Source organism: Crotalus tigris, unplaced genomic scaffold (genome assembly GCF_016545835.1).
Source record: "Crotalus tigris isolate CLP2741 ecotype Arizona unplaced genomic scaffold, ASM1654583v1 scf7180000024506.7606697, whole genome shotgun sequence".
NCBI classification, from domain to species: domain Eukaryota; kingdom Metazoa; phylum Chordata; class Lepidosauria; order Squamata; family Viperidae; genus Crotalus; species Crotalus tigris.
The window spans coordinates 4609982-4636517 of NW_024100678.1; the positions used below are offsets into that span (position 1 = coordinate 4609982).

The 26536-nt window shown below is 39.8% G+C and overlaps 1 protein-coding gene across 1 annotated transcript in view; it reads left to right on the top strand.

The window, feature by feature from the left end:
* KLHL14 (kelch like family member 14) overlaps positions 1–26536 on the top strand; it is an 80869-nt gene that overhangs the window by 24367 nt on the left and 29966 nt on the right. The window contains exon 3 of the mRNA XM_039333661.1: positions 1275–1396. Within this exon, the coding sequence (XP_039189595.1) occupies positions 1275–1396 (122 nt within the window). The remainder of the gene's footprint in view (positions 1–1274; positions 1397–26536) is intronic.

Below are 26536 nucleotides of genomic sequence, written 5' to 3' on the forward strand. Positions count from 1 at the left end.
CACTCTGGGGAGGCTCTCAACAACATCACATTCTCATTTTTACCAATTGGTGTTGCTATAGCCAGTGGGAAGCAAAGACAGGAGGGGCAATGACATGGGGGCAGAACAGAGGAAATTGTAAGGCCAGGCTAAAGTAATCATCAGAAAGGTTATTCAGATTTAAGTAGAGTACAATATGTAACTATTGTTGAAATGCTTCTAATTGTACCGGTATGTTGGAATTTAACTTGAAGTATGTAATTAGGGTGTTGGCTTGCAAATTCTTTGCATTCTGTGATGGCATAAACATGGGGAAGGCTGGGAAGCAGCTGACTTGGGGCATGCAGGACATGCTTTAATTTTCCTTGTCCCACACATTCAACAAATCTGATTACCAGATTTGGATGCAAAAATTGCAGAGACCAATAGAGGGCAGCTCTTTGTAAACAGTAAGAACTATAGTGAAGAGAAGCACAGAAAGAAGGAACAATGAAATAGGGATGATCTACTGCTTTTACATAGAAGGGTTCTGGTTTCGATCTGCAATCTTAGGAAAGAAAGCTGAAATCTTTGATGTTTTTTTTTTTTATGCAGGACCTTTTTTTCTCACTGTTTCCCCAGAATTTCCCTTATTTCTGCCCTCTAGTTTCTTGTTTTCCTCCCTCACTTGAAAGTCCTCCATGTGGAATAACATCTGTAAACTGTAAACTGTCATTTGGGAAATAAAATGATGGAATAAGAATTTTTGGAAAGCAAGTGTAACAATTATGAAACTTGTCAGGGACTTGGCACCCAGGCCATCGTACTATTAGGGTGCTATCTCAATGGTTTCTTTTGGGGCATAGACAACTTAGCTTAGGTGGCATCTCCTTAGGTTTTTTTTCATGGTTGTTTGGGCTTAAAATGGCTTATAATAATAATTTTGCCTAATACGATTTTGACATGCAACTTTAATGCTTAACCTTAGTACAACTCCAGAGCATTCCGTGTGTGCGTTCAGCTGTAAAGAGTGATGATTTAAGGGAATGATATGAAGAAAAAGGTCATTCTAGAATGAACCTTTAACAAATTGCATAAAGAAAATGTATTATCCCATAAGTAGAGGGCTGCACAGCTTTTCTGTTTATTTTTTTTCTGCTTGATTCAGAAAGTTGTTGAGACATAAGAAAAAGAAACAAAAAAAAGTGAATAGAAAATTGTAAGCAGTGAAAATTCTTGTGAGGTTTCTGATTGCTATTGCTAAAGCACTCTCCAGTAACATAAGATATTTATCTTCTCTCTTTTTGGGGGTGAAGAATTCGTTCCAATAAGAAAATGCTTTTATTGGTTGGAGGGCTGCCTCCTGGACCTGACCGGCTTCCCAGCAATTTGGTTCAGTATTACGATGATGAAAAGAAGACATGGAAAATACTGACAAGTAAGCAGTTTATTTATGTTAAGTTACCTTGATGAATTTTAAAACATGGCTAATCAAATTAGGCATTTTATTGATTTGCTTCCCTGAAGAAATTTGTTTATATAGCAGTAGGATTTCACAAAGGACAAATAAATTGAGATAGAGGAAAGTAATATATTTTCTGTGAATAAACCCAAATTAAAACTGGCTTAAAATCATTCAATAATGTTTTAGCGTAAATTTGTTAAGCTTTCTTTCTTAACTTCTCTAAATAAACAGGCATTTTTAGTGCAGTGCATGTTATACATTATGGCTACTGTCCAGTAAAACTGAATTACAAGAACAGTTATTTCTGTAGGACAATTGCATATCTGTTCAAATCATAAACACTGCAGCTAACAATGTTTGGGAAGCTTGACTCTGGGTGGATTGTGTCTAATTTATATTGTATTTTGAAATTTGTGGCATTCTATATTGCATTATATTATGTATCTTTTACTGTGGTATGGTTACTGTATTACTCTGTATATGTGTATACTTTTGTTGAGAATTTTAAACACAAGAATGAGACCAATACAAATTAAAATAGAGGGGGGGGGGAAAGGAAAATGAAAAACCAAAAACCATTTTTATGCTTACGCTAATGCTAGATGGGTCTGACTTGTCTCTCTTTCTGATGTAGCCTTTAGCAATGCAGATTATTACTTATAGTTGCCCAACTCTGTTCATCTCTTTTCTTAAAGGGCAGCTTGGTATTTTGTACCAAGAATTTTGTCCTGAGATTTAGAACTTGCTGTTTTATCAATTACAATTTCCAAACTTACTTGGTTGTAGAATCAAATAAATGTTTTTGGGGGGGTTGATTGGCTGCATATATATATCAGTTCCTTTGTGGGTAGGTTAGCTGCATTGGTCAATAAAGCTAACTTTTTCATTGTCAGAATTGCCTAAAGCTATTCAGATAAAATTATAAATGAGCACTTTTCATCCATAAATCAGATCTATACTTTAGCAGCTAGACTAGTGAAATTTGAGACTTCAAAACTAAATGTTTTCTAGCAGTCTGATCCTAAGAATAATTTTATCTAAAGCCATAAAAGTAGGAACTTGAAAAAAGTACAAAATTGAAAAATGCTATATAGAGGCATTTACCAATATGGATTAAGTGATTAATTAAATGCCATCAAGTTAGTGTTAACTCTTAATAACCACATGGCTAGATCTTCTCCATGATCTGACCCCAACCTGACACTTCAGGTATTCTAATGGTACACCCATTGTGGCTATAATCAAGTCTATCCATTGTTATCCTTTTCTCTTTCCTTCCACATTTCTCAGTATTACAGTCTCCTCCAGAGAGCGAGGTCTTCGCATAATGTGTCCAGAATATTACAGTTTGAGCCAGGTTATTTGTGTCTTGAGTGAGAACTCTTGATTGATTTGTTTGATGATGCATTTGTTTGGTTTTTTGGTGGGTGGAGGGATATTCCTAGCATTCTCAGTAGTCTTCTTCAATACCAAAGATAAAAAGATAAATGCTTTTTCTATCTTGCTTCTTCAAAATCCAACTTTCTGTACAGTATCTCAAGGAGAACCATTGCCTGCATGATTCTGATCTTTGTAGGTATTAGTACATCACAGATTATGAATAAATTTTCCAGAGCCTTCCTGGCTTGCTTTACCAAGTGCTGATCTAAGATATATTTTTAACAGCTTATTCTTTTTTACTATTCGTGATTGATCCTAAAAGGCAGAAGCTATGAACCACTTCAATATCATCAATGTCAATTTAAGGGTGGTTGCTGTACTTGTCATTAGTTGGTCTTTGTACTTTTACAATGTTCCTTGGTTCTCATTATTAGAGTTTCCGGATCATTTGCATTTCAGCTATTGGAATAGCAATATCAACATAGAGCAGGTTATTGATGTTTCTTCCTACAATTTTATAACTCCACTCATTTTCTTCCAATCTAGCTTACCTCAATATATAGTCAACATGCAGGTAGTCCTCGACTTATGATCCACAATTAGGATCAGAATTTCCATCACTAAATGAGGCAGTTGTTAAGTGAATCACAATTTATGCCCTTTTTTACCATGATGTTAAGTGAATTACCATAGTCATTAACTGAATTATATGGTCCTTAAGTGAATTTGGCTTCCCCCATTGGTTTTGCATGTGGAAGCCAGCTAGGAAGATTACAGATGGTAATCATGTATCTCCAAGATGCTGCAACTGTCATAAATATGTCTTGATTGCCAAGCACCTAAATTTTGATCGCATGATTGGGGGGATGCAGTAATAATTATGTGTGAGGACCAATTGTAAGTCATTTTTTCAGCACTGTCCTAACAAATTGCAGTAGTTTAACCAAGAGTCACTATCTTCAGCACCTCCTATTCCAGTAAAAAGTGCAGTTGGCTGATTCACAAAAGGTCAAATGTTCTCCTGGCCATGGCTTTCATGTGCTGTTGCAGCAGAAGATGTGAGTCCATGAGAACTCCCAGTTTGTATGCCAGCTCCTTCATGGGATGTTCAGCCATATCTGGAGTAATAGGTGGACCATCCAGAAAGTTCCTTTGCCAGCATTAATTCTGTTTTGCTGAATTCAGATTTATCTATTCACCCCCTTGTAACTTCAGGAAGTGAAGAGTTCCATTGCTATTTGGCCTGGAGTAAAGCTATAAAGTTGGGTGTCATCAGCATATTGATGATACTTAGCCATAAATGGATGGATGACCTCTTTCAATGGTTTCATGTGGATGATGAATAAGATGGGGAGGATGACCAACCCCTGAAGCACCTCACATTGAATTGTCCAAGGGCTTTATTTCTTCCCTCTCAATACCATTTGATGTTCTCCATTATGGAAGGAACCACAGCAAGGCAGCCCTCATAGATGCCCAAAAGGGGTATCATGGCTGATAAAACAGAACATGGAGGCACTCTCCCCCAAGTTTAATCATGGGTCATCCACAATAGCAACCAATACAGTCTCCATCCCATCCTATAAAACTAATGGGAAGGGATCCAGATAATTCAATTTATCTAGAGTCTCTGTAGTTGAAATTAAGTTTTTACTTAACAAGAAATGATAGGTTGGAGACTGACCAATAATTATGTAACATGGTTGAGCCAAGAGTTGCCTTTTGGAGGACATTGCCTTCTTCAAGACAGATTAAAGCAACCTCTTTGCTATGTGAAAAATAGAATTTTCTCAAGTGATTGGGAAATTAAAATGTATGGTTATATTTGTAAGTTATAAGAGCCAATTTTCTCCCCCTTTCTCTGATAACAATTGTAAAAAATGCAAAAAATCTAGCTTCAGTTTTTATTAATTTCAGCTTGCTAACTCTGAATCCAAGAAACTATCGTTAATCTTAACATTTAAAAAAAAATAAAAAATGACATTTTATCAAGTCCTAGTTAAGACTTTGAGTGATACACTTATGCAGGATGCAAGAAAAGACATTTGAAAAAGTAGAGGGTATAGTTATCCTTTCTATATTCACTGTCTGCAAATTTTTCCTCCAAGCTGAACTTCCCACAGTTCTGCTTATTTTTAATCAGGACAAAGGGAGAGCTAAAATGGCCTAAAGAAGCAGTTCCTGAGAAGGCTTGGTAAGCTTAAGAAGAATTATGTATTTTATGCTTGTCAGCTCTCTCTGTCATTTCCTCTCATCTATCTATTGCCATATTTGAAGTAACTGTTTCATGGACAGGGTTTTATTAACGACTTTTGCTGACAAGAACAAGGCCCCAGAAGGATATCTCTGCCATTAGCATAAAGTAATGCAATCTTTAATCAAAATATTATTTAGCTCCCAACTTCTCTTTGGGTCAATGTTATCTTCATATAGTTATGTATATTACTCTGCCAATTTAGAAATTTACTTTTGCTACCTTTTAAATTTGACATTGATTAATTTTATTTAATGTTGGTAAATATACTATATTCTTTCCAGATTTAGGAATTCAAGAATATTAATTGAATATTTTCATTAATATTTTAGCAATTCAAGATATTAAGGTGATTCCAGTTTCCCATTTTGATTCAGCAGATTAAAGCTTTTTTTAATGTGATGATGTCACATGTAGTCTCTTCTCATTTCATCAATAGACATCAGTAGCAATAATTAATTTGGTGATGAGATTGTTATCTCATGAATAAGTTGCAAACAAAGTTTCTAATTTGTCAAAGTTTTACAGCTAGTTTTCATATTATCTTACTATCTTATCTCCCATACAAATTTATGTGAGCAACGTGGAACATCACAAAATCATCTCTATCAAAGGTATCAGATAGTTGGTTGATCCATAGGTAATAATAGGATGGATTTGGGAGTAGATTTGGGGTGTGAGCTAGTCTGTAGTAGGAAGGAGAACAAAGGCAGCTTCCACTGCAGATGCAGAAACCCTTTTATATGATATTTCATGTAGCAGCTTATCAGCGTAATTTCAACAAGCAATATATATATATATATATATATATATATATATATATATATATATATATATATATATATATGTAGGTCTTTGGTTGTTCGGGTTTTCTCCCGCGTAAAATTGGAAGTGTCTCGGCGACGTTTCGACGAAGTCCCATTCGTCATCTTCAGGCTGGTGTTTTCAGCTTCGTGCTTCGAGCAGCAATGTGTGGTCTTAGCTGTTTCTTCCTTTTAACTGCCAGTGGGGGTATGAACTGATTGGGTGGGAGCTTGGCTGTGTTCTGATTGGGTGGAGGTGTGTTCTGATTGGTTAGGGGCTTGGCTGTGCTCTGATTGGCTGGGGGGTTGGCTGTGCTCTGATTGGCTGGGGGATTGGTTGTGCTCTGATTGGCTGGGGAGTGTTATGTTTGGTTGTGCTCAGGTTAGTCTGAGCACAACCAAACATAACACTCCCCCAGCCAATCAGAGCACAGCCAACCCCCCAGCCAATCAGAGCACAGCCAACCCCCCAGCCAATCAGAGCACAGCCACGCCCCTAACCAATCAGAACACACCTCCACCCAATCAGAACACAGCCAAGCTCCCACCCAATCAGTTCATACCCCCACTGGCAGTTAAAAGGAAGAAACAGCTAAGACCACACATTGCTGCTCGAAGCACGAAGCTGAAAACACCAGCCTGAAGATGACGAATGGGACTTCGTCGAAACGTCGCCGAGACACTTCCAATTTTACGCGGGAGAAAACCCGAACAACCAAAGACCTACATACAAACACCCGCGAAAACCTCAGAAAACAAATATATATATATATATATATATATATATATATATATAGTATGACTCAGAATTTATGTGCCTGTGAAATTGGACAGGAGTGAGGGAGCATAAACATAAAGAATTAATGATTTATTGTTTTATATAAAGATGAAAACTATGTATGGAGCACATCAAATGGAACCATGATTGAGGGTGGATGCAAGAGAGAAGAATAGTTTCCTTCCATATTTTTTTACCTCCATAGGGAAAACTAACATTTAACTTGCTTCAGTTGACTTTATTTCATAAAGTGGTAAATATATCAGATATTTCAGTTTCTATATAAACTATCATACTCAGTACCATGTAGAAAATTGCAGGTTGATGTGCTTATACTAGTTTTTTTTTGGGGGGGGGGAATCCTTTGTCTTGCATAATTCGTAAAAAACGATGTTACTTAAGGATTTCACTCTGGTCTTTCTGTATTGCATATTTGTGTCTATACATAGTCATTTTGGGCACCTTCCACAGTTGCAAAGACTTTGGTGGGATTTAATGATCTGAGTTTTTCCTCCTTTCCTATCAGTTTTCTCAGATCAGCAGGAGAGCCTTTGCATATTTTCCATCAACTGTGAAGCTGAGAATCTTTCCTTTGCTTAATTATATTTACTCTTAATCTATTTCATTATTTTCATTTTCATTTCACTTTGGAGAGACTGTGAAATGCAGGCTTTTCTGCAATGGTTCCCCTACCCCCAGTCTCAAGACTTTATGGCTGTAAGGCACTATTTCAGTTGTAAATTGCTGTCATCTGATAACCATTTCTTCTGTTTGCTGTGTATTTGGGAAGGCCAGGTTGTGAAGATGTGTATTCCTTGCCAAAGGTCCATCAAGAAAGGAGTGAGGAATTTCTCTGCCTGCTTTTTAAGCAGGAATAAGTGTTGTAGGCCAGCGGCATCTTAAAAATCATACCTCTGTTCCAGGCTGTGATATTCTGTGGAACAGTTGCCAGGTCCATTGACAAACTCAATCCAGTGACCTCTAGCATTCAGAGGAGACTTGGTTTGGTTATTATCTTTGAGCAAATCACAGTATAAAAATAACATGAAGAAAAGGAAAGAATGCCTCTAAACATCATTTTGATCATATAAAGAAAAAGAAGTAGCTGACTGAATCCGCTATTCTGGTGGTTCCGGCTGAGGTGCTGTCTATGATTCCAAAGTTTCCATTGGTTCCAGCAGCACGTTCTACATTGCCATTTCCACGCATTTACTTTCGCAATGCTGAGAAAATAGGTACAGTAATCTCCTTTATGATTCCATATCCCACCAGTATTAAATGTTTGCAATATGATGTCACATTGTCAGAGTTGCTGTCCTCAGGAGCATAAGGAAAGTACAATCACTGGAGCTTCTTCGGGGTCCGTCTGTTTAGTTAACTATGATCACTACTAAAGGTGGAAAGATAATAGCCTCTTCCATTGTATTTGTCTGATAGATCCATCACTGGACCCAGTGGCTTATAGGGGGATCTCTTTTCATTTTTATCCTTACAACAATTTTAGCTAAGGTAGATTTTAGTGAAAGGAAAGTGATTTCCACAAAGTCACAGGGTGAGTTTCCATGGTTGAAGATGGCAAGGCTATTGTACACGTTAATCATTCAGGATCAGATCTGTTCCCACTCTTAATCCAACAATTTAAATTACTTTAAATTTAAATTGCTAGCAGTTTTAAGTTCTCCTTCTTGGTGCTATTACTGAGCTGAGCATGAGATAACTGGAAGGAATCTGAAATTGAGTATGAACATCACCCAGCCTACTTGCTTTTTTGGGGGGGGGGAGGTCAAGGTTAGTTTACCCAGGTTCCTTTGCTGCTTCCCATCACTGCCGCTTTCATGTTAGTATTGTTGCATAAAACCTAAATCTGTATTATCAAACTCTTTGACACGCTTAACTGCAGTGAAAAGCAAGCATGTGAATTTTCTGAATATTGTCATTAGCCCTTATATCTTTGGTATTATCCGTAATAACTATCAACCTTATCAGACCATAGAATCATTGTGCAGTTAGATGTATGAATAGAGCTTTCATTGATGTAGATCCAGCCTTCAGTTTAGGAGACTGCCAACGTTGGGCAACCCAGCATCTGATTCTCTCAAATTGGAATTTCCCATCTCGCCAACATTCTTCTTTTTTCTTTTGCTAAATCTGATGTTGGATGATTAATCCAGAGCTTTGTCATCTCAAAATAACATATTCTGTGTAGCGTATTTATCACAGGTGGCAAAAGCAATGGGCATAGATATATAGCAAACTCCACAGAAACTTTATCCAGTACAGATAGTCCTTGACTTATGATTGCTTGTTTAACAATGGCCTCAGAATTTGTGTTTGCATTTACAACTATCAGAAACTGTCTGACCTTACAGTCACATAATCACATGGCAACTGGCTCACATTTATGACTGGTTGTAGTGTTCTGTGATCACAGGATCACAATTTGTGGCGTCTTTTGCCAATTGGCAAAAAAATTGTGAAAGCTAGATTTACTTAACTACTACATGATTCACTTAATGTCGGTAGTGATTCAGCTAAGCATTGTAAAGTGGTTGCAGAATCAGGTCCAGTCACATTGTGATTTGACTTGATTTGACTTATGGTGGAAATTCCAGTCCCAATTATGGTAGTAAGTCGACTACTACTTATATTCCAAGTTGTGCATTGTTATCAGTTACATATTTTGGCTTAAAAAATATCAAGAATGATAATTGTCAGGTCTATGTCAGTATCCTCCAATAAATCCTTAACAAACTGGATACAATGAGCAGAAATGCATGTCACAGCAACGTTTGTATTTAAGATACGACTTCCATAAGGTGATCCCAGCATTTTATGCAGAAGAAAGTTCCGCATTTGTAAAGAGGACTAAGTAGGAAGTGGTGATTTGCTAATCCATCCACTGTTTCCATGTATAGGACATACATTTTAAATAAATTAGCATTATCAGTGACATACTGTAATTGGATGGTTCGGGTTAGCAGCACAAAACTTCATTGTTAGCAACTTTATCAGCAAAAATATGTGATTAATTAAACTTTAAAGCTGCAAATCTGAATCTGTAATTCAAATACTAGTGAATTCAATGAGGAATATTTCCAACAAAATATACGTAAGATAGTGAATCAAAGTATTTTTTTTTTTTAAGTTGAACATTGAAATTGAATAGAGAGCCAGTTTGGTCTAACTTAAGGCATCAATCTAGAAAGCAGGAGACTGTGAGTTCAAGGTCCAACTTAGTCATGAAAAATCAACTGGGTGACTTTGGGACAGTCTCTCTCAGCCCAACTCATCTCAAGGGTTGGTGTTGTTGGGAAAATGGGAAGAAAAAAGAGTATTAGGTACTCCTAATGAGGTGTATTGGATATGCTTGTCGCCTTGAATTATTTGTAAAAATAATAAAAGCAGGATATAAATAAATAAATCTTTGCTTAACAGTAGAATTGTTCAAATAAAAATCAGATACAGTACCAATGCTTGTATTTTTAGTTATATTATGTAAAATTTGCAGCACTTTGTTCAGTTCTAAAAAATAATTTATTTTAAAATGACAAGCCAAATTAGAATTATCAAAGGATTTGGGAAGAATTGCTTTATTTGTTGGAAATGAACTAAAGTAATTGTCACCTATAAGAGACAGAGTTATTCAAAGCTGTACAGTTCTTTTAAAAAAATCAGCCACTAAGGCAATGATGTATCATTTTTACTTTCATTATATGTTTTTAATCAGAGCGAGACTTCAGTAGACAAAGCGATGCTTTCTGCATGGTCTCACTTGTTTTTGCTAAAATCCTTTGACATGATTAATTTTACTTTAATGCTTTTGTCTTGTTGTACTTGTTAAGACGATAAGGATGAACTAGGGCTAAAACCCTTACTTTTCTACCCTACTATCAATGAACGTTAAAAAAAAAGCCAATTAGATGACAGAGAAAGAAAAAATGGAATTAAATTTCTTGCTGTCCAAGAAAAGGATATTAAAAAGGATAACATTATTTGTTATTAATTTTATTACTAATGTTTCTTTTATAATATCATCTTTCTCATGTTATTACTTGCAACAAGGGAGACTGGATTTTATATCTAGATGAACTAAGTGTACTGACATGTAGTTTGCATTGGTTGGAGTGGAATTTCTGAATACTGATCTTTGCACTGATATAACTTGATGTTCTGGGATTTTTTTTAAAAAAGGGGGCTATTACATTAAAAAACATGTTTTACATAAGCAGATAAATAAATATTTTAGGAATGCTTAAGTCTTAATAAGTAAAGAATAATACATGGGCAGTCTTTAAAGAGCTTCCTTGTAGCTCTCTGCCCAATTTCCCAGCTAAATTCTTAACACCATTGTTGAATACTGTGGTTATGATCATTATATCAAATGGCTATTTTATTGGATTGTATTATATGCAGTATTAAAAAGAGGAGGCTACATAGGCTTATTCTATATATGAATGATATAATCCCTCCAGCCTGCTGGAGGAAGCACAGTTATGGTCCAGATCATTTGATGCGTGGTAAGAATCATCTTGTCATTCCTATTAATTTCATGCTATATGGAATGGAATGTGAATTTCATGTATTATGAAACTTTCACATTACTAGGTTTTCATTATAAAATTATAAAAAATTATTCAGATAAGTGGCTAAAATATAGTTTGATATACTAAATAAAACTCTCCAGCTTTCTGTTAAAACAGTGGTTCTCAGCCTTTTTAATGCCGCGACCCCCAACCGGTCGTAAGTCGACGACTACTCAACCGGTCGTAAGTCGAGGACTACTCAACTGGTGCAGCATCGTTTGCAAAATGGGACTTTTGGCGGGCTCAGCAGGGCAGAGACAGCCTGGACAATTCCTATTGGCTTTTGAAAGCCAATAGAATTAGACTCTATTTAAGAGAGTCTATTCTATTGGCTTTCAAAAGCCAATAGAATAAAAGGGAGTAGCACAGCTAAGGAAAAGGGGAAAAAATGGTGGACTGCATTGTTTGGCGACCCCCGTGAAATGATCGTTCGATCCCAAATGGGGTCCCGACCCACAGGTTGAGAACCACTGTGTTAAAATATACTTTTAAGAGTGTAGGGACTTTTGAAGGATTGCTTCATTTGAACACAGCTTCAATCGAAGTGTTCTTTTGAAGCAAAGGGCTAAATTAAGGTGGTGTTCCTTTTTGAAGTTCTGGGTGAGATACACATGCCAGATATGAGATTCTGAACATAATTGGTGTTTTATGCATTATATTGGAAGGAAACTGGAAGCCTGTGCAGCTCGCACAACAGTGGTATTACAAAGGAACATAGGGGCACCATAACTACAAGTGCCATCACATTCTGGATCAGTTGTAGCTTCTGGGTGGTCTTCAGAGGCAGCCCCTTATAGAACACATAATTCAATCAGAGGTTTGGAGATGCCCAAGGCATGAGTGACCATGAGCAAAGCCTCCCAGTGCAGGAAAAGCTTCCATTGATGCATTATACAAATTCAACCCCCTCCCCCTGGCTATTACCTGTCTCTTGAGACCCACAGAAGACAACACACACACACACACACACACACACACACCTGCCTTGGAATCACAGTTGGTGTCACATTAAAAACCCCAATGGGCACATCAGAAAGAAAAGGCCCCTCTCTTGTTCCCAACCAAGTTTCAGTGATACAGGCTAGATCAGCATTCTCATCCAGGATTAAATTATGGTAGCTTTATTAAGTGGAAGAAATGATAGAATCTAGTTTCAAATAAATAATACTGTAACTCATATTCTCACTTGTAATGATTTTTTTAAGGATAGCTATAAATACCTTAGAATACTTGAAATCTAGTAATAATTGCTATGAAGAGCAGCAAGCTAGCTTAATAGAATAATGGGTAAAGTGTAATATTCAGGAAACAGAACTGAATTTAATCTCTTAATATATTCTTCTCTTGTGAGTGCATGAACACTTCAAATTTGGTCATCTAATTTAGCAAAGAATTCTTAATGGCCCTTCTATAGTCACTGTATCTCTCTTATGAAGTCAGCAGTTGCAAGCATCAGGGCTTCTACTTCAGTGAGTTGTTGAAGTTGCTGTCAGCCTTGCACTGGGAAACCTGAGCAAGCAGTGGCACATTACCATAGAAGCATCCTTGACACCACATAAAAATGGATTCAGTGATTCCCCTAGATGAAATGTACCATTGTCATACTAACAATTGCGGTGTTAATATCAAACTTTTTGTGCAAATGTTTTATTCTCCAGCATGATGACTGAAGAATCCACCAATGGGTTATTTCAGTCCTCCTGCCCAATCAGATTAAGTTGTCAAGTTGTCACGCCCCTCATTGACCGGGACTTCCCAGTTTCGTCTTAGTCTTTCGCCCAGGAGGATGTGATAACTTGACTCTCTTCATTGGAATAGCAGGTCAGACTAGATATTGTTAAAGCATTGGTGGATTCTTCCTGGAGAATAGGAGAATTATAGTTTGGTTAGTCCTTCTCTGGAAGGTTTAGCCATTTTTTCCCTTCCTTCTCCCTTTCCCTTTCCTTGGAAGCATAGTTGTATTTCTGCCTTTTCCCCTAATTTAGCAGTTTGCTGAATTAATTCACTTTCTTAACAGAAGAATCAAAGTGGGGGGTGATCCTTTTGTTTAAGAGAATAAGGGGTCTGAGTTAGTCAATCCCTTAGAACAGCGGACGTGTTCTTTCTGGCAGCCGCCATTTTGAGGCCACGTGGATTCTTCTCTGACCAGGCTCGGTCAGAGCTTTCCACAAAGGCTGCCATTTTGGATTCGCTGAACTACTTCTTATTTGAAGCAACTCAGGCTATTAGCAGTTCTGCTTGCAGCATGGTGTAATTTAGAAAGAAAGCCTGTTACTTGAAGTTTCCTTTCCTTCGGCTGCCGCTAAAAGGAATGAAACCTCGTTCCACGGTGAACAGCGGATAGGCATGATTACTCATTAGTGGATTGAAGAAATCGAACTTTTACCTTTTTGCCCCTTCTGGACTTGGAATTTCATATTGGTTCAGGGATTCGTTTCCTCTCCTTCCCCCCCCCCCCTGCATGGAGGTAGTATTCCTCCCTCTGTATTCAGGGCATCCGCCATTTTGTCACCTAATATTCCCATTGGGAAACGCCCAGGGCAGTCAGGGACGCCATTTTGGGATTGATTGCATACAGTTTCTTCACAGCTATCACTGATATTTCTTGCCTTTATTTATTTCTCCCTAATTTGCAATTAAGATTTACTTTAAGGATTTACTATCCACTTGCAATCATCAGATCAGCAATTTTGGTGGAAGTACTTCTAAGCTAAGGTCCAGCAGGCCCTGCTTGCCATGCCTTGTCTGAGTTCTGCCACTCCGCATCTAGTGGTTGCCTCCAGGATCCTGACCATTGCCACTATTGTGAGACATGTGTGATTTCGTCACCATTCTGACCTCAGGCCTGGTATACGGTTGCCCTGTGCCTTGGTGACGAGCACCCCAGAGCACCCAGCGTGAGCCCAGGTTTGCCAGTGGGCCGGCTCACACTTATCCACATGCAGTCAGCCCCTCTTCAGGAGGGCTCCTGACGTCTCTTGCGGAGCGAGTCAGTATCAGAGTCTCGTCTGGAGTGCATTTCGACCAACATGGCACAACTCACTGAGCCACAGCCTTTGGACACAGACAACACCACTGTTCAAGCTGAGCCGGTTTCTGAGGCGCCTACAGGTAAGGCCAAAGCAAAATCTAAATACGGCAGAAAGGCTGGCAAGACAAGCGATAAGCAGGCCGACCGAACACATAGAGCTCTGGAGAAGCAATTCTCCCGGGCCCAATGCTTGTCAGCAGAACAAGGTCATACACCTTCTAGTTCCATATCACCTGAGACGGGAGCTCATTTGCCATCCACATCGAGGGCCTGGTCGCCTGTGAGCGCAATTCAGCAGGTCTCCACTCAGACCTTTGGTCAGGTGGGTCCACCCCTCTTTGGGGAAGACCTTGATATGCCGGCCCATCATCTGCACCCACTGTTACATTCACTCCAACGGCTGTGAGGTTACGGCCTCCACTAGAGCCATCTTTTTCAGACCAGCTCTAATCAGGGATATCGCAGGCAGTGATCCAGGCCATGGCATCATCAGGTATCCATCAGGCATCACCAGTTCCTGGGCCTTCTTCTGCACCAACTTCCTCTTCTCGACCTCCATTGGATCGTTCAGGTATGGTTTCCCCATCCCACTCTCCTGAATCCGAGTCTTCCAATGTCTCAGATTATGACGAAAGTGGGGACCGCTGGTCTGAGTGCGAGGAGCCTACACATGAGTCTCAGCCCATGGCAGAGCTGTTCAATGCGTCGCTCTTTCCCTCCTTGCTGTACAGGGCCTGTGCAGCGAGCAAATTCTCCTCCGTTACAACTCCGACCCCTCAGCTTTCCACTGATCAGGACTCTAATCCTCTATTTGCCGAACCGGTAGACAAGCACCTCCATATCCCATGTCCCCCCATATTCCTGAAGAACATTCAGGGACAATGGGAATCTCCGGCAGCTCAACCTTCTCAGGGAGCATCTGAGCGCAAGATCGTGGACATGGCAAAGAATTTGACTGACCTTTTGGAGGTGCCTAAGGTAGATGAATTCCTAGCCCCACTGTTCTCTGCAGCCAGCCTTCCGGCGGATGTTTCAGATGCCCTTAAGGTGGAAGATAAAAAGTCTGAACTTGCTTAATGCAAAGTTCATCTGGCATCCGCATGGGCAGCAAAGGCTGTGACTTCCATCTCCTTTTTTGCCAGGATTTCCATTACCTGGCTTAGACAATTACAGGACAGGATCCCTCTAGAGGAGGTCAGGATCCATCAGGATCTTACTAAACTTATAGCAACATCTGAGTATATGGCAGATGTTTCCATGTACTCGGCCAAACACTCAGCCCAGGCAATGGCTTCCGGCATAGTCGCCAGGAGGCTACTTTGGCTCAAAAACTGGAGGGCTGAAAGCAAGCACAAGTGGCGTGCGGCCATTGCCCCCATCACAGGCAGCCAACTGTTTGGGGAGGCATTGACCCCATACCTCATTGAGAATAAACAAAAGCAAAAGGTCATTTCTCACTTAGCTAGGAAAACCAACAGGCATTTCCTCCCTTTCGGACTGGATCTACGTCAGAACAGGGACAATCCTACAGGCCCCCTGCTCTGAAGGCAGAGCGCCCCTTTGATAGAGCAGGTTATAGGGACAGATCCTAGTACCAATCCCAGAACACACCTTCCTTCCATGGCAGAGGGGGTCGCCCCTTCCGCCGCTTCAAGTGACTCGGAGGGTACCCCTCCCATTGGCAGCAGGCTTACTCTTTTTATCCGCCAATGGGAAAGCACGACCATGGACTCCTGGGTTCTGAACACCATAAGGGAAGGCCTGTCCCTGGAATTCAGGTCCACTCCAATAGATCACTTTGTCTCTTGCCCAGGCATGAGAAATCCCATAAAAAGAGGTCTCATGGAAGACACCATCTGACATCTTCTGGGCATCAAAGCCATAGAGGTGGTCCCCTTGCCTCAGCGGGGATTGGGGTATTACTCCATCCTATTTGTGGTTCCAAAATCCTCAGGAGGATGGAGGGCAATCCTCGACCTCAAGGGGATGAACCTCCACCTACAATACAGGAGGTTCAAGATGCAGACATTGCACTCCATCCTAAGCAGTATCAGGAGGGGAGACCTTCTAACATCAGTAGATCTCAAAAGGCATATTTACACATTCCTATCCATTCGACACATCGCAAGTATCTATGGTTTTGCTATCTCAACCGTCATTTTCAGTACAGGGCTCTCCCATTCGGCCTCTCCTCCGCCCCCAGGGTCTTCACCAAGATACTGGCAGTTCTGGCAGCCCATTTGAGGTTGGTTCCGGTGCGCGTCCAGTGTTATCTGACGACATTCTGATCCAATCGCTGTCAGCAACATCCGCCCAGTTGGATTTGGAACTCACGATCAGGACCCTACAGACCCATGGGTTCTTAATAAATTTCAAAAAGAGCCAGACAATACCATCGACCCATCTGTTACACCTGGGGGTGGTAATAGACACGGACAATTGTCATGTGTACTGTCAGAGGAGAGGCGCAGGAGTATCAGAGACCTGGCACTCAAGGTACGCAGGAACAGGACAGTATCATTGGCTCTCCTTTCCCAACTACTGGGAAAGTTGGTATCTTGCATAGCGATAGTGCCGTGGGCCCAACTACATGCTCGAGCCCTACAGTGGTTTCTGCTTCCATATCAAAGACAACACACCAGTACCTCCAACCAGTTGGTGTGCGTCCCTCGTCAGGTGCGTCTGTCTCTCGGCTGGTGGGCTTCCTCGGCCATTCACAAGGGGACCCTATTCAAAGAGCCCAGTCGCATCAGTGTGACCACAGACACAAGTCTCTTCGGTTGGGGTGCTCATCTCCAAACCCGGATGGCTGGGTCAGTGGTCACAGGCAGACCTGAGGCACAGCATAAATTGGTTGGAGCTCAGAACGATCCACCTAGCTCTCAAACATTTCCACTCAGTAATCAGGGGGCAACATGTACTGGTCCTGACTGACAACGTGGCGGCAAAAGCCCACGTCAATCGGCAGGGGGTACCCGGTCAAAGTCCCTCATGACAGAGGCTCGAGCATTGAGCTCCTGGGCAGAGAAGCACCTGCTCTCCATCAGGGCAAAGCACATTTCGGGGGAGGCGAATCGGCAGACAGACTTCCTCAGCAGGTCAATAGTGGACCATTCAGAGTGGAAATTACATCCGGATGTCTTCAGGGAGATCACGGACAGATTCAGTTGTCCGATAGTGGATCTGTTCACCTCGCTGGAGAACACCCAGCTGCCCAGATTTTTCTCTTGGTTCCCCTCACGGGGAGCGAAGGGGGCGGACGCCCTACGTAGCCAATGGTCACAAGGTCTCTTGTATGCTTTTCCCCCACTGCCTCTGTTGCCAGCAGTTATCAGGAAGATCCTGGAGGAGCAGGCAGAGGTAATATTTATTGCTCCTCACTGGCCCAGAAGATCATGGTTTGCAGACCTGGTGAACCTCTCCGTCTCCGCTCCATGGAGGATTCCAGACAACCGCATTCGGTTGACACAAGGGGATCTTCAGCATCCAGATCCCCAATGGCTTCAGTTGACTGCCTGGCACTTGAATGCCACACCCTGACTCGGGAGTCTTATTCGTCAGGAGTGATCGATATGATTCAGGCTGTCAGGAGACCGGCAACTAACCATATTTGCAACCATACGTGGAAGAACTTCTGTCGTTGGTGCGACAGGAATCATGTGAGTCTGTCACAGGTAACCATTCCCAGGGTGTTAGAATACTTACAGGAGAGCGTTAACAAGGGGTTGTCGCCCAACACTATCCGTAGACTCTTTCCACGGTACTTTCTTGGGACTCTTCAGAGTCTTTGTCTAGACATCCTACCATCAGATCTTTCCTAAAGGGAGTCGCTAATAGTAAACCCCCTGTGATTCATAGGTATCCCTCTTGGGATCTACCCCGGGTTCTACAAGCACTAACCTCTTCTCCCTTTGAACCACTTAGAACATGTTCCTTGTGGCACCTGTCGCTTAAGGTCTCATTCCTGATAGCTATTACTTCTGCCAGACGTATATCGGAATTGGCTGCCTTATCGATCAGGACAGATCTGTGCATGTTTCACGAGGACAGGGTGGTTCTTAGATTAAATCCCTCGTTTATTCCAAAAATAAACACAGTGTTCCATAGGGCACAAGAAGTTATTCTCCCGGACTTCTGTCCTCACCCGTCGCATGACTTGGAATGGCAATGGCACTCACTAGACGTGAGGAGAGTCTTGCGCTGTTATATCAAACGCACAGCCCCCTTTCATAAGTCAGAAGCCCTGTTTATATCCTTTTAGCCTTCCTCAATGGGCCAAAAGGTGTCAGCTTCCACTATAGGTAGGTGGATGAGGGCTTGTATTGCAGTCGCCTACACGTCTCTTTTCCTACCCGTTCCTAGTCATGTGACGGCTCACTCCACCCGCAGTGCTGCCACAACTGTGGCGTGGGCAACTCAAGCGTCTATTGAGGACATTTGCAGGGCGGTGACATGGTCCTCACCTTCTCCCTTTATTAGACATTATTGCTTGGACAAGTTTGCATCAGCTGAGGCCGCCTTCAGTAGACGTATTTTACAGCAGTTAGTGACACCATCATGTTCACAGGCCCCAACTGATTCCCACCCATAGGGACTCCAGGAGCTTTGGTACATCCCATTGGTGGATTCTTCAGTCATCATGCTGGAGAAAGAGCGTTGGCTTACCTGAACGCATGTTCTCAGCATGATGATGAAGAATCCACGCCCTCCCTTTTAGTGGTTAGTTAGGTACGGGTTGGGGACCTGTTCCTCTTTTTGTTTTTTTCTGGATACCTGCTTGAGAGTCATCACATCAAACTGTTGTCATTGGCTACGCCGTCGATGAAACTGGGAAGTCCCGGTCAATGAGGGGCATGACAACTTGACAACTTAGTCTGATTGGGCAGGAGGACTGAAATAACCCATTGGTGGATTCTTCATCATCATGCTGAGAACATGCGTTCAGGTAAGCCAACGCTCTTTTATTACAATATGTTTATTTCTTCTTTTTGATTCAGAAAATAAGCAGTTGCTCACAACATAGTAGCCGATAAACTAAAAAGAGTCTGGTAGCACTTTTTAATACTAACCAGTGTTGCTGTTAGATACACACTTTAATAAATGTATTAGGTCTAAATATGTTACCCAACTTTTTCTGACTTTTGACTTGCATAAACTAAAATGACTCTTTCCTACATGGTTTACAACAAATTATTAAATGCATAGATAGACTTAAAATGTGAGCGATTTTGTATCAGATCAGCATTAGCATTTAAGATTAATATTGTTTCTGCACTGACTGGCTGCTGTTTTTCCAGATTTCAAACTAGACTTTTTCAGTCCCATTTGAAAATATTGAGAGCCAAACCTTGAAAAAGCAACAAATGAATAAAAATACATTAAAAGGAGAAGTCACCATAAAATCTGCTTTCCTTCCTTATGACTTGATTTCTTTTTTCCTGGTTGAAAAACCACAAAAGAAGAAGAAAAGAGGAATAGAGTGCAAAACAAAACAAAATAAAATAACATATAGCTGTTAAATAAGCCAATTTTCATTTCATGGGAAATGGCAATGAACAAGACAAATATGTGGAGCTTATATTGGATACATATCATGAATGTGTCAGATTAGAGAAAGCTGGTGAATATGCTTCATATCTGTTTGAATCTCTGGTACTCGCTATTACATTATTCAAAAAAATCCTGCACTAGAAAAACATAATCAAATACTAGGTAAACTGTTGCTTTGTTGCATCTATTCCAATTCTCTTTGCTTTTTTCCCCATGGGATAGAAAGAGGCAAAATGTTTTAACTTTGTTTATAAATTTTGCTCATTTATACTGTATAAATGGGGCTAGGCTATGTTTCAGATTTGATCTTCAAGAGATGTTTCATGGGAGCACAAACCTAGCACCTGTCTGCAATCTATTGCAGGCGAGGGCACATTTGTTTGTTGCAGACAAATGCTACATTTGTGCACCTGTTATTCCAAACAGTATTGTAGAGACTGATTTTTAAATACTGTACAGTTTATACCTGCACTCCTGTGGCAACCTTTTATAACCCGGTGTCTTCATATGGATTGAATTTCAACTCGCCAAATGTCTGGCCTGCACAGCCACTTTCAAGCAAATTGCTAGTGGCACTAGCAAGTGCTATAATTTGGTGGCAAATTACAAGCTTTCCCAACAGATTGCTATTGAAGCAACTATTGTTGTTGGAGAACATCAGAAAATGATAGCAGGAATTGGGAATAGAGTGCTGCAGAGACATTTTTTTTATTATAGGTCAGGCACAAAATTAGAAGAGCCCAGTTCATGACTGCTGTCCTCGAAGTGACTACACATCTTTCAGTGATGATATCAAATTCAGATTCTGTGCTCTTCTTTCATGTGCTCTGCAATAGAAAGTGTAGTGCTGCCTTTTGTAGCAACACGTTTCACTACTGTATACACACACAGCTTAATAGTGAACTATTTGTCATGGCATTTTGGCAATGATAAGGAAATAGATCCACTTATGGATAGACGTTACAGATTTATAGACTGCTGTAGTTGTTCTCTTTAAATTCTGCTTTAAAATGTTGCAATGCTAGCAAATGCACTTTCCAAGTAGTGTATTTTTTGTTTTTGATTTATGCTCGTTTTTCCTTGCTTCATATCCTGTTGTGGCATGTATTGTTGGCATAATCTGTACCTTACTAAACCTTCTGTCTTTAGTTATTATTTTAGTTCTATTTGTTTTTGAAGCTTCTTGCATTCATTGACAGAAGGAAGTTTTGTAAAAATAGGGAAAAGAGGCACTTTTATATAACAGATTTGAAATTTCAAATATCCTTCAGCATTGTGTCAAAGAAACCCCATTTCTTTGAGAAAAGGTATCAAAGCTACATTTATATATAATTGAGTGAAAAATGTGGGTGCCATGGAGATGAAAGGTTCTATCATAGGTTATTATTCAGCAGCTTAGATTGATTGACTTGTTGCTTGTTTGTTTCAATTTAGAGGCTGCCCAACTCCAAACAACACTGAGTAACATACACTTAAGCAGAAGTGTATGTTTTAAAAATGAACTAACCATATGTCCAGTTCTGCATCCAGAAGTCAACCACTCTATTGCAAACAAAGTAATCTTACAGGAATTCAACCCTTGCCCAAGGCCTAGGAAAACAACCTAATTTTTATGGACTTTCTGAATATCAGCAGGATGTGAAACATGGCTCTCTGGAAGGATACATTTTTAGAGGGCTGGTGCCACAAAAGATAAGGGATACTTTCTAGAACCTAAGAAAGGATACTGATTAATTGAAGGGATCTAAAGTGTATTCACTCTGCTTGACCTCACTAGATCAGTGGTCCCCAGCCTTTCTGGCTTAGCGGCCCAGGAGGGGGGAGTGGGCATGGTTCTGTGCGAGTGGTAGGTGAGTACATGTAGGCACACCACTTGCACAGCCTGGTTCTGAACGGCCCATGGCCCACTAGATCAGGGCTTTTCAACCAGTAGTATGGGTACCACCTATGGTACGTTGGCACCTGGAAGGTGGTACATGACCATCCTAGAAAAGTGGTAGCGGGGGAGGGAAATGAGCTGAACTGGTGGCAGCACAGCACAACCTGAGTGAGAGATGGCTGGAGTTGCAGGGCTGTCAGGGCTCAGTGGAAGCGCCAGGATCAGTGCTGCTTTCCAGCTGATCGGCGCTTCTTCAGGGCTGTCAGGGCTCAGTAGAAGCGCCAGGATCAGCGCCAGGCTCCAGCTGGAGCTCAGCGCTGATCCTGTCGCTTCTGCTGAGCCCAGAAGAAGCGCCGATCAGTTGGAATGTTGCAGCATCTCCAGGGTCTTGTGATTTACATTCAGGTGCTTGGCAACTGATTCATATTTATAATGGTCACAGTGTCATATGAAGTGACCAAAACCTGCTGCAACCACCCAGTAGACGGGGAGTAAAAACCAAACACCCCCCACCCCACCCCTGCTACCAATCCTCAACAGAAATGCTCACAACAATGAAAACAATTTTTTCCTGCCCGAGCAGGGGGTTGGACTAGATGACCTCCAAGGTCCCTTCCAACTTTACTATTATTATTATTATTATTATTATAAAACCTTGGACAGGAGGAAGAGCGCCTCCGGTTGGGCAGGCAGGTGTCTTGCTCTTTCAGTGCCATTGCAACTTTGAACAGTCACTAAGCGAACTGTTGTAAGTTGAAGACTACCTGTACTTTATCACTTTTTACCTTTTTTTTTTGGTCATCAAGTTTTTGACACCTTGTTAGGCAACTGGTGGTACACTATATGGCTGCTGTGGGGATGCTTCTGCAGTTTTTCAGTCCTATAAATGGACATAACTGTTTTAGTAAGGTATAGACAGGTGCTGCATTTACATCTACAAATTTCAAACCAGTTCTTGTGAATCAAATCTAAAGTATTGCATAGTTCTAATAACACTACAGATTTTGCTAAAATGTAATTTTATTTTTGTAAAAGAAACTTTTCTACTTATTTGAAAAAAAGAAGGTACCCTTTTTCAGGATTGCAGTTGCCATCTGCAGTTTTATTTTCATTCTTTAGTGGACTATTTTCAAAAAAAGCAAAATGGTTTTATTTAATGCATTAACTTTCTTAACTTCATTAACTTACTATTCCATCCATGTATTTACAGTTTGATTTCAATCATAAGAAAACAGAAAAAAAATATAACTAACTAACAGAGAAGCTACAGGAAGGTGTTTGATGTAATGTATGAGACAGCCATAAGGCAGCAAACAGAAGCAATTCTTTTTGTAGCACTGAAGTGCAGAATGAAAAACCAGATGTGTTTGGACTGCCAGAGGAATCAAGAACTGATTCACATCCAATTTGGCTAGGGTCTGAGACAAGAAAAGCAGATAATTAGGATTTAATGCTAAATTTAATCAATTGAAGATGTCGGAGCTCAGTACTTATCAGGGTCAGTACCAAATATATATGTTTCCTGTACAGTGAATTTGATTTCTTCCCTTCAAATTGAACAAGAGGAACAAACAAGAAGCTTACTGCTAGAAAGAAATCAGCAATGACATTTTTGTTGTATTTCACTTCTTTGTGGTTGGCTGGAAATTCTGATTAATACAATAATTCAGATCATCTTAAGATAGGCCATAGGCAGAAAGGCAGCTGTGAACCATCTAATAGTTTATTCTACAGTTGCAATAGATGAGGGGATGACTAGTTTTAAAACAAAGAACAAGGTAGCAAAGATACTGCAACTATTATGATTAATTTGATAGGCTGATGGTGTAGCCTCACATATGGGTACTCAAAAATAAGTCCTGCTGGATCTGACGAGCACTGAATGCAGCATGTTTAGATAGATACAGGATTGCAGGTTTATTTTCCTGGAAATTTGTTCCATTGACTACTATATGGATTACTTGTGAGTGCACCAGCACAGAATTTCATAGAAATCATTTGAATCAATGACTCATGATTTACTCTTTTCAACTAGGTATAACAATTGACAATGTGTAGTATTTATCATTTGAAATGCTATTTTTCAAGTTTGCATAATAGCTCATGCTGCTACTTATTTGGGAAAAATACTACTTTCCTCATCATACACATTCTATACAATAGTTTATAGATTTGTTTAAGTGTTTATTTCTGAACAAAAATATTACATGTTTTAACAGAAAATATTTTCCAAACAGTGTTAGTGCAAAAATATGAATTTGTTTAAAAAGAACCTATAGTTATATGGAGTAGAATTAAGAGTTTATTCCTCCTTAGAATTTTCCCAAATTTTCCATAGATTTGCAGCTGAGCTTCATGTGGGTCTTTCTGCTATAATAATAATAATAGTAAAGTTGGAAGGTACCTTGGAGGTCATCTAGTCCAACCCCCTGCTCGGGCAGGAAACCCTACATAATTTTGGACAAATGGCTGTCCAGTCTCTTTTTAAAAACTTCCAGTGTTGGAGCATTTACTGCTTCTGGAGGCAAGCTGTTCCACTGATTAATTGTTCTCACTGTCAGGAAGTTTCTCCTTAGTTCTAGGTTGCTTCTCTCCTTGATTAGTTTCCACCCATTGCTCCTGTGAACACATAACACCAAAGTTTAATGCTTGTTTCATTTGTATCATAAAGTTATTCTATATCAGTGTAAAAAAGTAATTATACACTCTCTCTTGATCTCTCTCATACATGCGCACACACATGAATTCATTGAATTCAAGGAATAATTCATGGCAGTTGTATAAGCACTTCATTAAACAATCAACCCTACCCTATATACCTCTCTCAGCTTTGGCTTCTTCATCACATGACATTCTCACAATTCAGACATATTATGTCCTGCTATTAAAAAGTCATTGATACCTATCAATCTGGAAAAGCTATTCATATTTAAACTATGGAGTACCACTAGTCTACCTTCAGAGAAACAGTCTTGAAATGGAAAAGTTTTGAGAACACAGAATTTTTCCAAGAGTCACTGTTAAGTCAAACTCATTCCAGCAAAACAACATGCAATAATCCATAAGTCACAAAAAACTCTAGAACAACATCCAAAGATCTGTAGTCCTTTCACCTTGGTTAAACTTACTGTTCATTATTTTACCATATGAAAAGTACAAAGTAATGAGAGAATAGGGAGGATGAAGGCAGAAACCATTGGTGCCAGTATTAAGTTGATAATGTATGCTGAGGAAGTTGCTAGTATATCTTTTCACTCGGCAATCATCTCTCCCCATTTTGATGAGTAAAACCCAATTTTTTCCTCCATTTTTTTTTAATTTCCTGTTTCAAGGGCAGATAAAGAAGGGAAGGATGACAAGGAAAATCATTCCTTGTAGAAACAGTGTCCCTCACTGAGTAGAGAAGGGCTTTTTTAAAAATCCTTTTTCATCAATACATCCAGTTCACATATCACAGTAAGCTGTAATGTTAGAATGGCCAATGAGGATTTGTGATATGGTTTGTCAAACCTATCATAAGTTATGAACAAGGGACTTTATCTTTCTTCATCTGTGAAAAGCCAAAGAACCAAGCCATTAATATATTTTTTAAAGCCCCAACTTTGGTTTTCTTCAAGATAGGCAAAAATACAGTATCATGTCATGCTAAACTTCACAAAAACAAGCCATGACTTCAAGATAGAACCATTGTATATGTATTTTGCCTTTAAAGTACCAATCCCACATCTTCCAAAAATAAAAAGGTTTCCCACTTTAGGTATATTTCCCACTTTAGGTATACTTCCTACAAAAATCTCACATATTAAAATAATGATGGGTATCCTTAAATTAACTAGCAACTACATTAATGCTAATTTTTCTCCAGTCTTTTGTAAATTTAGGATTTAGTTGTGTACTTCATATTTCATAATGTGACAGAGCATGTATTATTTCAAGCTGTATTGCCTTTTTTATTGGTTGGAATGAACCTACAATGAATATAAGGTAGGAAGCAGCAGTATGTTCAACAGATACGATGTAATAGGCAAATATTTTCCCCTTTTGCTTTTTCCTAATTTTTTAACAAATTGGTTAAAGTTGATAGACAGAAACATACTCCTACAGTCTAATCAGTATACATAGTAGAAGGAATAGAATGTTGTCTCAAACAATTATTGGAAGAAATCAAGTTTGTCTTCACTTGGAAGAAGCTCCATACATTATATAATTCTAAATGAGTATTATTTAGCCCTATACTGCACCTTTATTTTGGAACCTTGGGATTAAAACCAGATTTTTTTTTTAAAAAAATGTGTTTTTCAGGTGTCAAAATTTTCGTCTTATTTATTGGTTTTTATTTTTTCACTTCACTCTTTGTTTAATAAAGCTGAGAGCTCTTTTGCAAAGCTTTATAAATTCATATTCTTAGGTTTTTGAATTACTTTTGAAAGTGGCTCTATCCTACTTCCTTCTAGTAAAGTGACCTTTTTAAATGGAGAGAAGTGGGTTTAGATGACAGTCATGATAAATGCGGTCATGTTCACTCAATAAAATAAGGCCCAGTGCATTTGAGGATAAATCAGTGAAATGTACAGCCCCACCTGTCTGTCTCCATCATTCATTTCCACTGTCACTTTCACAGTGGCTGATGGATCACAGTTGCTGTAAAATTAGACAGCCTTTAATCTCATTTCATCCTGATTAGCTTCTCTTTACCCTTTCCCTCTAACTCACTGACTGACACGCTAAAAACTCACACTGGGCTGTGTTTGAGCGTGGCGTACAAACTTCTTTTCAAATCCCTTTTTGGAGGGGAAAATAGGTACTCACCTGAGCTGAAATGAAATGCAAAGATCAGTGAGCCTGAGACTCATAT